The sequence below is a fragment of the Toxorhynchites rutilus genome, chromosome 3, assembly GCF_029784135.1.
Source record: "Toxorhynchites rutilus septentrionalis strain SRP chromosome 3, ASM2978413v1, whole genome shotgun sequence".
Lineage (NCBI taxonomy): Eukaryota > Metazoa > Arthropoda > Insecta > Diptera > Culicidae > Toxorhynchites > Toxorhynchites rutilus.
In genome coordinates, this window is record NC_073746.1 from 86,114,800 (window position 1) to 86,132,955 (window position 18,156).

Consider the following 18,156-nt stretch of genomic DNA (forward strand, 5'->3'; position numbering starts at 1 on the left):
CCAACGTGCAACAACCGAGTGGTAAGTAAAGAGCTGTTTGGTTAGGTGGCATGACCAAAATACGTAGAAGCATATTTTAACCCTGCCTCAAATTACTATTTTAACAACAAATTTCAAATGTAAGAGTATACAAACTGTTTCTACAGTATCTTATATATGTATTGGCTACATTGAATTGTTCTAAAAGCATACCTATCTGTTATATGGTCGGTGTTAAGTCAGACCGGGCCATGTGACATTTTTATGATTTCGAGAAAACGAACATAAAGTTTAATGCTCTGCAATTTACAAAGCATTTAATTTTTTCGTTCAATATTGTTCTCAGAAGTTTGAGCTACTCTCTGCCAATACTGTGATGTATGATAGTTGTAAAAAAACATCAAGTATCATGCCAAAAAAGGCTGTTATTTGGCTGCCTATACGTACAAAGTCCGCTCTGACTGAACTAAATGATGTATTTTTTGAGAGTTGGTTCACTATGACTGAACAATTCCGAACAGTATTCGTCAATATATCGTCAAATTTGAACTCATTGTCATCGTTACAGCCTAAATCGCACTCTGAAATAGTATATTTTGCGATCATTCACACTGCATTTTTCACTGATCCGTTCAGTCGGAGTGAACCAATTTTATTTTTATGCAGTCGGGCACAGCGTGTGTTGGTGATGGCTAGCTCATAGTTGCGCTGTGGGAGGGGTACTCGTGGTTTGTGGGGTCGTGTGCAAATTATGTGTGCTGCTAGATGCTGTCGCTTCAGTTCGTTCGGTGTGGAACTGAACACATATAAAAGGACGAAATCGCATTAAGAAGTTATTCGTGATTTAACCTTGCAGTGAAAGTTAAAGTGAAAGTGCAGTTCCTGAACCGTGGTGGTTGTAGAGTCTAGCCAGTTTGTGTTCGGTCGAGTTCGGCCAGTTCCCAACGAGTTACCCAACCTTGGGGGTAATCGTGTGCAGTTCCGCTTTTCGACAGTTAGCTGAAGACGTCAGCAGTATTCAAAATTTTTGATTAAAGGCATACTCTAAAATGGCTTCGCAAAAAACCGCCTTCAAAAAAAACAGATCAAGAGTGTCTCTTTCTTTGGAAATGAAGCTCAATATTTTGGATGCCCTTCAAGATGGGAAATCTGTTGCAAACGTCGGCAGGAATTTAAAAATCAACGAATCGACTGTGCGTACAATTAAAAAGAATCAAGATAGCATCAGACAGACAGCAGCTCAGGGCACTATCTATGCAACAAAATCCTCATCATATACACGAGATCCATTGATGGTCAAGATGGAAAAGGCACTTCATATGTGGATCGAAGATCACGCGCAGAAGAAAATACCCTTGGATCAGGAATTAATAAGGGAGAAAGCTTTGAGCCTTTACCTTTGGTTAGAGAAGAATGAGCCGTCTTCAAGTAAAAAGAAAGACTTTACCGCGAGTAAGGGATGGTTTTATAACTTTATACGTAGTAATTCCATTCGCAACGTTAAAATCAAGGGTGAATCCGCATCGGCCGATGTTTCGGCTGCAAATAGTTTTCCTCCAAAGCTCGCTAAGATCATAAAAGAAGGTGCGTATCATGGTGACCAAGTGTTCAATGGAGATGAAACGGGTCTTTTTTGGAAAAGAATGCCGTCTCGTACCTACATTACGCAGCAGGAGCAATATGCCAGTGGTTTCAAAGCGGCCAAAGACAGGGTTACCCTGTTATTTTGCAGTAATGCTTCAGGCGACCTTATGTTGAAACCGCTATTGATCAATCGTGCTATGACGCCCCGCTCGTTGAAGGGGGCTGATTTCAACAAACTGCCAGTGCACTGGAAAGCTAACACTAAAGCGTGGGTCACAAAAGCCGTTTTTGAGGAATGGTTTTACGATATGTTTATTCCGGAAGTGAAAACATACTTGGAAGGAAAAGGTTTGGAGTTCCACGTGCTTTTGATTTTGGATAACGCTCCAGGACACCTAGTTATCAAGCACCCAAACGTTCAAGTTGTGTTTCTTCCACCGAATACAACTTCTTTGTTACAGCCTCAAGATCAAGGAATAATTGCTGCTTTCAAGAAGTTGTACATTAAACAATGTCTTCGGTACATCCTCGAAAAGCTTGAAAGCGATGAAACGATGACGGTAATTCAAGCGTGGAAAGAATTTAAGATAAGAGACGCTCTGACGTTCATAGGAAAGGCTCTGTCTTCTATGAAATCTAAAACATTGAATTCGTGCTGGAAGCCACTATGGCCAGAATGCGTGAAAGCTGGTTCAACAGACCCTTCAAATGTGGAAGAATCAGAAATTCTCATTCTGGCACATGCAATTGGAGGGAAAGGATTCAAAGATATGGATAGTAGAGACGTTGAAGAGCTTCTTGAAGACACCGAAATTGAAGATGATGAACTGATGCAGAGTTTAGTCACATCGGAGCCTTTAGAGGACGATGAAGACCGGGATATCAAGCCATGTGATATCGAAGACGGGAATAAATTAGCGGATACCCTCGTAAAACATTTTATGGAAAAGGATCCTTGTGTTGAGAGAGCCGTTTCATTTCGGAATGATTTGAAACTGTGTATGCTTCGCTACAATAGATTGAACGAAAAAACACAGCCAACAGTTATCGATGAAGGTAGTGACATTGATGTTTAAAGTGAAAAGTATTTTAATAATATCTTTACAGATGACGAGGATTTCAGCTTACCATTGGAACGCAGACGATCTCGTCCGATTTCTTCGGATGAGGAAGATATCGCCACATCATCTAACCGCAAACATCCACGTGTTGCTAATGATAGTGATTAGATCAATAAAAGAAATTCTTTTTTCCACTTGACTACAATAAAATTGATTTATGAATACATTGGTAAAAATATCATGGTAAAAAACTAAAAATATGTTTAATTAAATTTGTCTAAATTCCGAAAACATTTGTTTGTATTGTAATTTTTTCAAATTGCAAAAATGCAATTTGAAAAAAATTACTTTCGAACTACTGGACCGCTTCACATGATCGATATATCAAATTAAAGCCAATTAGCTAGTCTTTCTTGAAAAAATGTTATACTAGCAAAACAGTTGGATTTTGTTTTCGTAATTATTGATTGTATTTGTTTGCTTATAGTTTACATGATCCAAGGACGCTATATTTTTTTATGTTTCTTGAAAGTTCTGGTTTTTCCACACAAGATAATCGAAAATCAGAAATGTGATTTTTATCGTTTTCGAGTTATGAGTTTGCCGATGGTCCGAAAAATCAGATTTTTCTCTTTTTCTATAAATAACTTTTTTCTAGAAAGAAGAAGCTTTCAAGAAAAAAATATTTAAAATATAGTGCCCTTGGTCACGCAACCATATAAACTATAAAAAACAAGTACAATCAATAGTTACGAAAACTTGGCAAAATTGGTTGTACTGTTCGAAAAATGAGAAAAAATGTTACTCTATGTTTCTATATTTTGTATTTTATATGAAACATCTAAATTGGTAAATTTTATCAACAATTAGAGCGACAAAAACTCTAAAGTTTTTAATTTGTTATTAATTTTATCAAAAAAAAAAAATGCATAATAAACTTGATTGTTTCTTGAAATTTAATTGAAGCTTTCTGAACGCTCTATAATTTGTTCTTCGACATCTAGCTCCTATATTTTCTTATTCCGCAGCAATATCATTTTAAACAATTCCTGGTGAGTCTTCAATTAGAATTTCCTAATTACCACGGTTTTTACTCCATTGTACTTATAATATCCAATAAACTTTCACCTTAACTTTGAAATATTACTTTTTTTCTTTCTTGAAAAAAGGCTATTTGAGATATAAGACTTTTTTTCAAACTGAGTGTATTATAGTCCAAAATTGTATATAATCGAACCATAGATAATCGTGTCAGTATATAATCGACTCTGTATATAATAGAGTGAATATATTACTTCAGAAATCCGGTTTCATTATTGTGGTTTTAGTTGAAAACCTGACCAAGAAAATTCATTTTGCTTTCGTTGGATTGCGCCTGCGAACTATGTGCTACAAGAACGGAGCTTACAAACATCTTTACATCAGTTGCTCCACAATTGGACTGTACTTGCATCCTAATTTGTGGACTATTGCTGTATTTGCCTGAAAATAGAGTATCCAAACTACAGTTCGGAATATGAATCATGCGTCGAAACTTGATTCAAATTCCGATCACTACTTTAATACTAATTTTAAAGAAGATGTCTGCATAAAAGATTTCTAGTAGATCCATACCTTTTATAGCACTTAACATGAAAACAGCATACAAAATAGTTATACAACTACAAAAACTGAAAAACTGCGGAATTTGCTAACGCAAACAATGTGTTATTGGTTTCGACACATTTTTTGCAAATGCTTAGTCTTATGAATTATAAGCTGTATCGATACCTGTAAATGTTATTTGAATGTAGCCAATACCTCAAACAATGTCAAGGCTTTCATTATTCTATTATTTATAACATTAAAGTTTAGTAAATTTACATTTGAAAATTAAGTGTTCGGAATTTGAGACAAAACAGTACTTTGAGCTCCATCAACCAAATGTGTCTATCTTTTGAGTCGTAGTAAATGATATCTGCTTCTATGAAATGCTATAATATGCATGAACAAATTCAGTTCAGAAAAAAGCAAAAAGCGTTTGAACTTTTTCACCGTGGAGAAATATTAGGTTGTCTTATGTCCGATTGGGGCAGTCTTTCTTTGGTAAATAGCCTTTGTGAATCACGAATATACATATTTTTACTGGTAGATGAAGAACAATCGCTAAGATCGGACGCAAATAGATAGCATCCTTTTCTCCAGAATAGTAAAAAAAAACTTGAACCCTCGAAACTGTATTTATTTCTATACAAACATTTGAAACAAACCATCTCGATTACTACGGCAAAAAACTTCACCACATATGGTTAAGGGTGCTTCAAGTAACTCAATTTTCAAATTAGGCTTTTCAAAAGGAATTACATTGCTTAAAAGTGGTATCTCTCATTCGTTCAATAGATTATTTTCAAAATTACACAAATGAATTTCGAATACTTATTCAACCATTGATCAAAATATCCGACAAATCTTTTGACATATTGTAAAGTGACAGTCAAAAAATATACGATGTTACATACTTCTGTCCGGTACTGTGAGTAAATTTAACACTTAACGCCCACGTTTAATCTGGGAAAGCAAATAGCGCAAAAAAAGAAAATGTAGAACTGGTTTTTCCTAAATGAACAAATAAATTCCTATTTAACAATCATAACATTTTCCCCTCCAACAAATATGTCACCAGAGGAGAATTTTCGATCATTGCTTTCTACGGAAATCAAGTAAGGACGCAATACATTTTAGATGTAAGGATAGTTTTCAAGAATTGAGTGTGAAGTGTGAGTGTGAATGAGAATGTATGAATGTATGAATGTGAACATTGTTAAAATGTCCTTACATCCCATCCTTTTCCTAATGAAAATGTGTCACCCTTCTAAACTCGAGTCGACCGCGAGTAATCGGTTTCCTATTTTATTAACCATAGAATTAAGGAAACATGTTAATATATTCTAGTTAAAATATAGTGATGAATTTGGCTCCTTTAAACTTATGCAACTGAGCCTGTAAAAATAAACGATTTAATTAAAAAAACAGTAAGGACGTTGGTCCAAATGACGAACTAGCCAAAGGCTGAGTGTCATAAATAAAAATAAAAAACGGGGACATATCTTTCACATTTTTTAGATTGGTGTTTGACATCTCTTGAAATTTTTTTTGAATTCATATCGCTTGGAGTCTTTTGAGTAAAATTTACAAAAGATATTTCATATTAAATTTGTGTTGAAACATATAAAATTTCGCTGAAATACATCCGAAACAAAAAAAGGGGATCAAGCTCACATTACTTACACTATTGTTGTTTATTCTTTTTCCATTCGGTTACCAAAATCGTTTCAACGCTAGCTGAAATCGAACCCAGAATCAGGTACCAATTTCGCCAAGATTGCGACAACGTTATCACGAGAATACTAAATCTTATCCCTCAGATATACCGTGTTAACCTCGAGCAAACCACAGTTATTTAACTCAATTCCCAGGAGACAAACATAGAAAAAATGAATTTGGCTCCAAATATTGAAGCAAACGTACTTAAGTCTTACAAATGAACAAATTGAGAAGAAAATACAACATACCGCGTATAAATCGATTCTTTTGGAAAAACCGCGTAAATTCCGAAATCCGCGTAAAAAAAAACCGCGTAAATTCCGAAATCCGCGTAAAAAAAAACCGCGTAAATTCCGAAATCCGCGTAAAAAAAAACCGCGTAAATTCCGAAATCCGCGTAAAAAAAAACCGCGTAAATTCCAAAATCCGCGTAAAAAAAAACCGCGTAAATCCCTAAAACCGCGTAAAAAAAGCCGCGTAAAAAAAAACCGCGCAAAAAAAAACCGCGTAAAAAGCGACTTTAGTGTATAGTGTTACTATCATTTTTCAGGTGCCACAACCAACCGGAGATGGAAACCTTTGCGTTAAGGCTGAGATCTCTCAGCTGATGTCGCTTATCATCAACATGTTCTACCCGAACAAAGAAATATTCTTGCGTGAATTGATCACCAACTCTTCGTATGCTCTCGACAAAATTCGTTTTAAAACGCTCATCGAACCCTTAAAATTGGACAGCGACAAGGAGCTGTTTATCAAGCTCATTTTTAACAAGGAAACTGGAACTCTGACTGACATCGATACTTGTATCGGAATGACCAAAACCGATCTGGTCAATAACCTTGGTACGATCGCCAAGACCGGAACGAAAGCGTTAATGCAAGCTTTGCAAGCCGGAGCCAACACGTGGAAGATTGCTAGCAACTGTTTCCATTTACAGTATGCTATCTTTAAAGATTTTTATAATAAAATTGACTATTTGATAGATGTAAGCGTTGATATTTTTCATTTTCTTTATTGTTTCTTCGCTTTTTACTCTTCGGCTCATCTTCATAGACAAATATTGGTCATTTGGATTTAACAAGAACCAAACGATCCTTCTCCATCTTCTTCCGATGAGAGCGAGACTTCTCCTGACGGAACATCGAAAACGCATGGGGAGTAATGACATGGGCGGCTCCGATCACTTCCGCATCTTTTCCGGCGATAGGTACGATCCACGCAAAGCTCCTCTCATACTTCGCTCCTCATTGCACAACCCGCAGATGATTCCATTTCCACACCAAAGGAAAATCTGGTTCATCTTCGGATGCCAATGAGTTCGAATTAGGGGAAAAGGGGGGAATTTGGACCACCTAAGCAAATCGCCTAATATTTCCAAACTAATACGGTCTAAATAAAAAATGTCACATTGTATACTGAGCTACACTTGTTTTCTCTCGATAAATAATGTTTAATCATTATATCAAGCTTTAAACTACCAAATATATCGTAAAATAAAAGAGATGATTTTTGGACATTAAAATTTGATGCGGGGTGATTTGGACCGTCTGTGGGGTGATTTGGTCCAGTGTGTGTTTCATCGAAAAAAACATACTTATGTTTATGTAAAGTATTTTGGAATAATGTTACAATCAGTAACAATGTTTTGGGATCGATATCAGGTGTCTTGGCCAGATTCCAGACCAGAAAAGTTGGATTGACACCATCTTGAATTCTGCATGAATCTTTTCACTATTGGTCGAGCATTTTCAAACACTTTTGAAGCTTGGTCAAAGAAAATCCGTTCTCGATTGCCTGCGTTGCTCTTTCAAGCTCCTCCTTCTTCCAACGTTGTCTGCCCATCCTCTTTTTTTAGTTCAGCGACATCTGGAATCAATTAGACTAAACAAAAACCTCAAATCTGTAGGGTCAATTCACCCCACAAAAACGTGTCCATGTCACCCCACACAACATGCAAAAACTAAAATGCAATTAATTTCATTTATTGTTATCAAACTTACAGTTTCGCTACATCAAATTGTTCCTCTTCTGTAGGCGAACAGAACTTTACTGCACAATACACGAAAAGTTTGTTTAATTAGCGGGAATAACCTTAAAACCACGATCGGAAAATTCACATTTTTTGACGATCGAAGTGCTTGCTGTGTTTATGCTACCGTTTCCCTCTACTTGTGAAGTTTTACCTAAGTTTTTTTTACTTCAGGTACATACGGTTCAACAATAAAAGGAAATGACATTATAAAAAATTCAAGTCGAGCCGTAATTTTTGAGATAAAGGGGTGGTCCAAATCACCCCATATGACCAAATCACCCCGTGTTACCCTACATGTGAATCAGTAAATGGAATAATCGTTCCGAAAGTGGCTTGCGGAAAAAACTTTTGTTTTTGTTTTGATTTTCACAGTTGTATGACAGCTGCGATAAAAGTTCGAAATTCACCGCCGTTTAGGATTAGAGGCGAACGGGCAGAATGCAAAATATTCGAACTCGTTCGGATTGTGAAATCCAATCAATCCAATCGCCGATCGTGAACGGGAATGAGTGAGTATCTGATGATGATTTGTTATTATAATAGTGAATTTTTGTGAATGTTGTGTGTTGTGAAATATATAGCCAAATCGTTGAATAAGCGTCGTGCTTTAAGTAATCGAACAACTTAAAAATCTTCATTCAAATTCTAAGATTGTAAAACTGCCTTCTTTAAATTTTCGCAAATTTGACGATTGTTTCGAGTTAAATATGGTTATGGAATGAGCGCACCTTGTTCCATAGATCTGCCCTGGGCTCACTGAGTATTTTGATAAGTTTTGATAGTTTGGCAATGACAGCTAAATTTGCAACACAACTTGACTCGCGGATCATATCCTCTTGGCCGGGGCGTAGTCCAATGTACCAAGCGGTCAGTCAAAACGTCCAATGTAACATTTTTCGCTCGGAGGCTTCAATTTCAAACTAAAATCACATAACAACAGTTACAATTGGGTTTTCAGTGTTATAATTGACTGCTAGTGATAAAAATAGTTAAAAAGATCGATTTCTTTTGAAACAATTCACAGAACAATGTTCCGGCCATCTTGGAAGTCTACTGTGTTTTGTTTGTAAACAAAACACAATACGCTTGTGACCAAGCTCGCTCGTGATCAGTCTGTCTCTTTCACGCTTCAAGGAAAAAAATCCCCTTCTGCTTTCTTCCGTACTTTTTTATATACCGCTCCCCTAACCAACTTAGTGACGAAACGGCCTCACCTAGTACCATAGACCCGTCTTGATTTATACAACGCAAGATATTTTGATCAATGAACAGATAAACGAACACATTAGTCTAACTTTGAATTACCGTGTCCGGTGATGACACATTTTTGAAGTATGCGCGCAAACATCACGAAAACGTCAAATTTGCGCGCAGGGCGAATCGTCACCGTTTTCGCCCCTTTGCACTAATTTGATGGTGTGTAGTAGTATCAATCAAAACGTCAGCCGCCCAACTTATATTTCGCAGACTTTTGCTTCGCCAAGTGGAACACACGGATCGTATCGCGCGACGGCGACCATAGCTTTTCTTTCGATTTTTCTGCTACTGCACGGATTGTTTCAAACGGAAAGCTAACGGAAACAAAAGTGTACGAGCTTCAATATATCGTGAAGCCTTTGAGTTTGAGACATACAGTGTTTTTTGATCTTCTGGCTCTGACGCTGTTTGCTAGCAGAGCAGTAATCACAATTATAGGGAAAGAGATACGACAGAGAGAACCTCAGAACGAACAGTTCAGTGAAAAAAACCCGAGAAAATTTCAATGTACAATACACCACCGAGCGGAAAAGAAGACGGACCAAAGGAAACTAATTGAATACGACTGATGACGATAACATTGTTATTTTGTTGGTAGCTTGTTGAGCATCGGATTCGTTTAGGCTATTTTTTTTCGGAACGTTACGTGAGATATGTGCTGTTAAAAATAAGCATCCCGATCCCGTGGTTTAGCATAGAAGAAGGGGTGGAAAAAGCAATTACATGGTTCCTATCGCGAAAAACTTATAACAAGTAGAGAGCAAAAACAAAACCTGATACTGTTGCGGAGGAGGGGCAACATTGTTAGCGAAGGAAGCACAGTAACCTATTCTCGCGTATCGAAAACAGGTAAGTTGCCGAGACCCTTTGCTTTCGGTGGAAACGCCGTCAAGTTCGAGATGACCATGGGTGTGTGAAATGGAGTAAAGTTGAAGAATATTGAAAACAGCACGTTTCCTCTGATCGAGATCGGGCGAGCTTTATTTTGTGATGAGTTTGAACGTGAATGAACAAATCGATACGCTAGAAGGTAGCGTCTTGGAATGATCGTGTATGGTGCATCATCAAAACAAAAACTGCGACCAGAGGAGAAAAAAGAAAGAATGGTATGCTCTCAGTATGTGCATTCTGAATTGGATTGCTACTACGTCATCATTATATTTGTGTATACATTGGGAGTATTTGTATGTGAATTGTTGCAGCAGGAATCAACCACGATTTGGAAGAGCAGAATGTTATGGAAGGAACGTGTTAAACAATTCAAATTTTTCTCTACGCTGCTTTATTTTGCTTAGTTTTCCTTTGTAATCTGCATCGCACTGTTATTTTTGCAACCACAATTTTGAAAGTAGAGGTGGGTTGTTATTGCATCTTATGATTGTGTATATAGAACGCAAGGCGATATGACATCACAAACTTTGGGCTCTATTCCTTATGTCGAGTCGAGCAATTCTACCTAACTCGACCTTGTCATTGCCAAGACGAGCGAAATCGCGCATTCCAGCAGGGGTTAGACATCAATTGAATATAGGCTACCCAAAATCAAGATCAATATGGCGGCATTTGTTTTTCAACATATCATTTACGATAATTGAAATCTAAAAATGCGCTGCTTTATTCTAACTGCATGAGCGATGAGGGATTTGACAACGACTGTCATTGAAATGCTTCGCCACGCAATACATCGGAGAAATAACTTATGAATAGTGCAAATGACTGCGAATGTTTTGCGACAATACTTACACGAGTAATTTTCGAATTTGGTGGGCATCCCAAAACTCAATATGAAGAGACGAGTAATATCCAAGAAAGGAATAGTTTCTCTTTGAATGTTATAAACTGAGTGGAGGCGATCTGGCGATGTGATTCACATCAGTATCTCTCAAGGTAGTGACTTCAATTCTCACTCCCAATACTCTTTCTTCGGAATTGAATTAAAGTCGTGGTGCTTGTGACGAACCAGATATAGGGTTGAATATCAATATAATACAGAAAAAAAGTCACAGGAGGGTTGTGTCCGAGATACGACCGCATAGTTGATGTAGGATTCCTTTAGTCTATCTGTTGCATGCTGATTTTGGATATCTTTTTTAATGATTTGGTGAAACCATAAATCGGGCCAATCAAAACTTGGCAATTAGGGCGTTCAAATAACGCTCAACATTTTACAGTTATTCAATTGTTCGTTCCGTGAAAAATAATATTTTATTAATTGTGATAGACGCGTAGAAATATTTCCTATCAATTGATGCAAACATCTTTCCGATCTGTTAAGAAATGTTCGAGTTATAAGCATTCGAAATACGGGTAGGGTTAGCACATAAATCGACAGAACAAATGTATGGGGAAAAAGGAAGTTCTTCCAGTTTTCATGAATTTGAACCGTTTAGAGATTTGCGAATTGTAATGCATAGCATATCAAACAAGTGGCCAGAAGCCAGAAGCCAACGGGGTTCTTGTGATCGAATGAACGGCTAAATTATCTCCTGAAGACACTTTTCCCTGTAATATTGTCCAATTTAATACGCTTTATAAAGGGAAACGACAAGATCTATACCTGTTCCTCAGAAACGCCGATGTCAACGTTTAATGATGTTTCCTTCGTTGTGTCCCCGTTTCATATCCCTCCTATCCGATCGATAAACTTTTACTTAGTCGCGGCAATACATACACACACTCTTTACAGATGCACGGGCCGAAGGTTGTGCAGTCCACTGATTATTCAACAAGAGCCAAAGATTGTACCGCTCATGACAACTCTACACGAGCTGATGATTGCGCCGCCATTCTATCCTGGATTCCTTGAGTCGAGAAAGACGCACCACGCTAGATATGGGGTACAGACTAGGGGGGCGTTGCTGATTAATGGTCAGCTGCATCCCAATAGGAAGTATCCCGTGTCGGGCACACGTACAGAGCATCGAAGACTGCGACATACCAATTATGAGAACACTTGTAATACTAACCTCGAGTCAACCGCGAGTAATCGGTTACATATTACTAACATAGTCTAAGCAAACATTGTCAAAATATTGAACTCCGGCCCCGTTAGGCTGACGCCATATGAGCCTTAATAAAATATATATTTTGGATAAAAAAAAAAAAAGATCTGTTCCATAAACCATAAAGAGCGGATGTGAGAGGCGATTAATGAATAACCATTTGCTAGAGAAAAATAACAGGCACAACATTTTAACATAACATATCAACATTTAATTTTTTTAAGTTTCTGATAAAAGAAAAGTTTGCTTAACTTTAGAAATAACTTCAACAATTTCCAGTATTGCCTATTCGTAACTTTATCTATATCGAACTGTGAAAATATGAAAATGAATGCCTGTGGTAGAATAATAATCAAATTCAAGACCTATAGGGGAACCGCGGGTAATATGGACAGTGGGGGTAATAAGGACAGATGATTGATTTCTATAGATACATTTCGAATTTCAGATTTCTGTTAATGAGAACAACCTATACATGTTATTCTATAATATTTCAGTCACCCCATGGCAATGAATACTGATCAAAAGTGAAAAAGGGAAACAAAAAATTATAGGAGGTTGTGTTCAAGACACGACCGCATTGTTGACGTAGAACTATGCTGTGGTTTAATTTAAGTCGCTTGTTTATAACTGCGGATATTATTTTATAATGCTACGAAAATTTTTGTCTCCGCGGTGGGATTTTTGAACGGCTGCGCACTTGAAAATTCGGACAGGAACTACGAGAACTGATTTTAACCACTACACTTTGTAACCACACGATTCAACGATATATATTTCCGAAAACTTTTTATTTGATTTACTACGAATACAGATACGTTTCAAGCGGTCCACTTTGGCCAACTAGTTACTTGTTTCCGTATTGATAGATATGGGAATTAAGTACAAATAGAGATTCGTCTGAATTGATTTCTGTCTCTCTATCGAGATCAGTTTCTCTCCTATCTGAAGCTTAATTATAGCAGATGCAAGCTGCTTCTAGTGAGATGACTACATATATGTTCACTACTGTTGTAGGGTTTTTTGATCATGAAGGTTTCGTTGTGAAAACTCTTAATATTCTAGGGTTGCTCCAACAATTTTAAAATAACCTTTCAACCAGTTTAGTCGCCCTGAAATGTTTTTTTTATTGTAGAATCATTTGACGATAATTGTTTGATGATTCATGATGATTGCTACTGGGAAGCGAAACCAAATCACATACAAAATTCCAGAACGGCATTTACTTTCTTTGTGACTAAATAAACGAAATAAACTCTATCTGCTAATCTCAACAACCTCGAAAAGAGTGCACTGCTTCATTATGATCAAGATTAGCGCAAATGCAGTCCTAGTTGAAAACAGTTTTGCGATTGGCACGCGAGCCCATATGAATAATAACTTAATATAATTGATTGAATAACTTGGTATTCCCCAAATAATTTTTTGGTGGACAACCTTAACACCTGCTTCACCATAGCATCATTTCACTGATTGATGACAGAAAACAAACAATGTTTACTGGTTGGAAAATGTCTGAATCTTTGCCTCAGCAGAGATTCATTACTAATACGCTAGCGTAAATATTCCCCTCCCTCTATCTCCCCTCCTTGTTTATATTTATCATTACGACTGCATAATTTGCAACAAAAAATAACTGTCAATCATATCATAAAAAATTAGGCGATTGTTGCATCGTTACAGGGCCAATGCACACGGGGGCAGATACAAATGGGGTTTAAGCATAGCGAAGATGCACTATTTTTACGTACGGGTTATGAAGCACGCACATAAGCACACAAATATCCATATATCGATGGCTTGAAGCAACAAAATATACAAACACTTATCTCCGTTTTGCGCTCTTCTCAACAAAAGCCCTTTCTGTTAATATTGCCAGTCTAGATTAGCCTAGCTGTCATCCTTTGTGGAGAGAGTTTTCCTACCGTCATGCGAAACCAAATCACTTACAAAATTCCAAAACATTTATTTTCTTGGTGAGCTGACGATAGCCTAGCTTGATGATTCTAAACGCAATTGTATAGCTCAGAACCTTAATGCAATGGTGTCAGTTTGATGCAACGATTGCAATGCCAGAGACATCAACGAGTGAGTAATTTGGTCGCATGTAGAAATGGGAATGCTTCCAATTTTCATCAATTTAAACCATATACAAACTATGGGATTGTAATGTATAGCATATCAAACAAATATTAGGGAATTTCCGATTCGTTTGGTATGTAAATCGCCAAAATCCGTTCGCGGCAAAAATAGTTGTTAACGTTAACTTTTTTTTCATAAAACGTGACCTGTTTTCTGATTTGGCACCCTTAATGAAAGACGTAGTTCTACGTCAAAACCGAAAATCATACATGATTCTACGTGTGGATGTAATTTTAGCTGCTTCGATTTTAAGCATTTTGAGTGGTTTAATATAGAAATTCAATTCGCTAATGGTTATATTTCGGTTTGTGAGTTAACAGAGAAGCGATATTAGGTATGTACGGAAAAGTAAATTCATTTTTGAGTGGAAAATTTCTTCTTCTTGAATGGCGTTAACGTTCCCTGTGGAACTTTTGCCGTCTCAACGTATTCATTAACTAGCGTCGTTCATTAATACTTGGTTGAGATTTCTATGCCGAATAACACGCCTTGAATGTACTCTAAAGTGGCAAGCTCTAGAATACGCGTGACCACAGTGCAAGCCGGAAGAATTTTCTTTGACGAAAAATCCCCCAACCAGAACGGGAATCGAACCCGAACACCCGGCATGATAGTGTGGAACGCTAACCACTCGGCCACGGGTGCACATGTGGAAAATTTAAATTATTTAAATAATTGTACTAGTGGGGTAAAACGGACAGTTGCCAGTGAGAGTGAGATAGACTGTGAAAAGTCGGTTTAATCTATTCCTAAGCAATGCCCTGCGTCTATAAATGGAAACAAATCGCCAAATGTAGACTGCTTAGAAGCTGGCTGGAAGCAAAAGCAAAATAGTTAAGGGTCTGTCCGTTTATACTGCAGAAAAGCACGATTTCACTTCTAGTTGGATTAATTCGATTTTTTGATAATTTAACGGACATTCGTGTGAGTTCAGACCTAGGTTGAATAAAATTATTCCTCTCGCGATCGATAAACCTCTACTCTTCATATATTACAAACCTGTCCATATTCCCTCCACTATATGCCCATATTACCCGCATCGAAAAAAATGTTGTACTCTTCGGTCTGTTTAAATTTCTGTAAAAAAAACATTGAAAAACCCTTTTTTGTAACATATTTGGCCAATTAGGTAGAAAAACAGTATATTGAATTGCAAGAAACTGCATCAAAGTTTTGGGGAATATGAGTTTCCAAAGATATAATTGAAGTTCTTCTTAACATGTCCGTTTTACCCCCTCCTCCCCTACTTTTTATTATCAGACAAGCTCGTCGTTCAATTTTCTTGTTGAGTCGTGCGTCGCTTCCTGAGCACTGACACTGAATGTATCGTCTTTTTCGCGCTGACCGACACTGGACTTCTTGTTTGGAATGCATCGGTATTGGAACGACAGCAACAAAATGAGAAAATCATTTTGAAATAGTCCATTATCGATCCGCAGGGACCGATGTGGGTCAGAAGCTCAATTTCGTCAACCCGAATAACGATTGGACTAACAACGTCTATCACGATAGGGTTAGTGGGGGCAAATTGGTCATGGGGGGCAAATTGGTCATGGGGGGCAAATTGGTCATGGGGGGCAAAGTGGTCACCTGCTTGTTTGGTAGTATAACTATTGACTATAGATGCCGTATTGGTAGTCACTTTATGTTTGAAGAATTTAATGACTTTTGAGTCACCCTGTACTTCAGTAGAGCTGTCGCATGTCAAAATATAAATAAAAACAGAAATTGCTCTCTCGGTAGCCATTAGGCCGCATTTCTGTGCGCATGGTATTTAAGGAATTTCTCGTGAAATTTGGTTTATTCAATCTAATATGTTGGACGACTGTTCACATATTCTAGGGGAGGTGGACAGATATTTTGTTTAATCTCAGCGATTAATTAGCATAGAAATTACTTTGATATTTGGGGGCAAAGTGGTCACAGGCGAATAACAACTTACAATGTTCTGTTTACTAAAGCGGTGTATCAGCATCACATTCTACTCTTGAAGAGGATCCTTTTGTGGCTTTGAACCTGGATAAATATGACACTCCAACTAAACCAAGCCTCATTAGGCGGAACGTTATGTTTTCTTACTACGTTTTTGAATACATGAGAAAATTTAAATTGAGACTCTAGGTGAATAGGCTAAGCTTATTTCATACATGTACCTATTATATCAAATATGATTTGAACAAATTTGGACGAAAAAACGCATAAATGTATCTCATTTAGCTTGATATGTGCGGGTGACCACTTTCCCCCACTAGGTGACCACTTTACCTCCAAGCAAAAAAAAGTTCGATTTTTCACCTTGTTTCTCTAATGATGAAAAATGTACTATTTTGAATTTTTATAGTAAAAGCCGTTTGCTATCTTGAACAACAATGACTTGAACTGTAATATTCTTCGAGAAACGGGAATTGAAGCGGTATGTGGACGCTGGAAATGGGCATATTCCTTAGGGTGACCACTATGCCCCCACTTCCCCTACCATTGTGGAAGATACAGAAATTGAAATTATCGAATTATCCAATTTTCCTTAGAATTTTCCAAAAAATGTTCCAATTTTCTCGCCGTAACATTGATCTATGGGCAAAGACGATCACAACAAAATACAGCCAGCTCAAATATGGCGATTCCTTCCTCGAGTTCTGCGCTTATTAATAAACTTTGCGATTCATTTTTATTTATGTAGATCACATCTATTCCAAATCTCACAAAACCACGAATAACCGTTAGCAAACGTACAGTAGGTACTACAGAGTACTACCATTCACTCTAATTCGGCTGTTCGCAACATTTCGACTAGATCGATAATAAGCTTATAATCGCGACAAGCCGTGCAGTGCGGTGGCCTGTCAACAAGTTATCCGTTCGCAGTGTTGCATAAAGAAATTCCGAGGGATGTATGCTGAAGGCAGGCAATCAGCTGTGTGGTGTGCAAGTGTTGTGCATATCATTCGTCAAGGGTTTTTCTTCGTCGTCGTCGTCGTCTCCATCATTCCCATTACTCACATCCTTCGTAACAACGTGATGTTGGTTGCTTGCCTATTTCGCAACCATTCATCTCGATGCGTAAGTTCGAAAATTTTTGCTACAATGTCTTTATGCCGAAACAAAGCAGCAAAAACAGTTGCATTACTCACGAAGGATTGTCATCGAGCACTTCGTATACACGTGCAAGGATAGCCGGTCGATACAAGCTGACTCGCCACCCTCCCCATTCGCAGTACATTCGTGCTGCAGTCGAAACGAATGAATGGAACGTGAATGCACACATGTGTGGATGGTTTAGAGAACCTCGTAACAAGTTGGCAAAACATAAGCACCGCGGCGAGATTGTTGTACTCGGCCTTGACACTGGGACCGGCGGTGTTTGCATTGGATGCACCAACTGCAGATTTTTAACCAGCCCAAAGTTGAATGTTACTATTTATCCAACAAACATTGAGATCGTATTGCTTTTTATATTTTAATGGTATATGATATCGAATACGTACAAGTCGATCGCAGCTCGGATATACAACGATTCATTTAACATACAATGTTTCCTATCATTTTGAATAATTTTAAGGTTTCCAAGAATAATTTTTAGTAGAAATCCTTTCAATTCAATCGGGTTTTTGTCGTCACGCCCACCATTACTAGAATTGTCGTCATAGTTCTTAAAGACGCTTCATCATAACTTTGCCCCTCAATGATCAATAAACAAATAGCAGAACAGACGCTGAATTATGTGGATGATGGAGTAAACATTTTGAATGAAGATTGTGCATATACATGTGTACATCATTCATTTATATTCCCTCAT

At 37.5% G+C, this 18,156-nt stretch overlaps 2 protein-coding genes across 2 annotated transcripts in view; both read left to right on the plus strand.

Annotated features, from left to right (window-relative positions):
* Nucleotides 1–937: 937 nt before the first annotated feature.
* On the plus strand, nt 938–2,929 carry LOC129779205 (tigger transposable element-derived protein 1-like). Its single transcript, XM_055786518.1, has 2 exons — nt 938–2,619; nt 2,671–2,929. The coding sequence occupies exons 1-2, from the start codon at nt 1,029–1,031 to the stop codon at nt 2,790–2,792; spliced, it is 1,713 nt and encodes a 570-aa protein (XP_055642493.1). The 5' UTR covers nt 938–1,028; the 3' UTR covers nt 2,793–2,929.
* Nucleotides 2,930–9,376: 6,447 nt separating this feature from the next.
* Nucleotides 9,377–18,156, plus strand: part of LOC129772808 (protein phosphatase 1B) — a 37,407-nt gene continuing 28,627 nt past the window's right edge. Inside the window, exon 1 of the mRNA XM_055776285.1 lies at nt 9,377–10,065. The gene's annotated coding sequence lies outside the window, so the exon portion shown is untranslated. The remainder of the gene's footprint in view (nt 10,066–18,156) is intronic.

What these genes read in the sequence shown, in the direction of transcription:
- LOC129779205 (XM_055786518.1), top strand. Translation starts at nt 1,029, where the DNA reads ATGGCTTCGCAAAAAACCGCCTTCAAAAAAAACAGATCAAGAGTGTCT. An exon ending in GCCAACAGTTATCGATGAAG is followed by an intron (nt 2,620 to 2,670) that starts GTAGTGACATTG and finishes ATATCTTTACAG; the next exon opens with ATGACGAGGATTTCAGCTTA.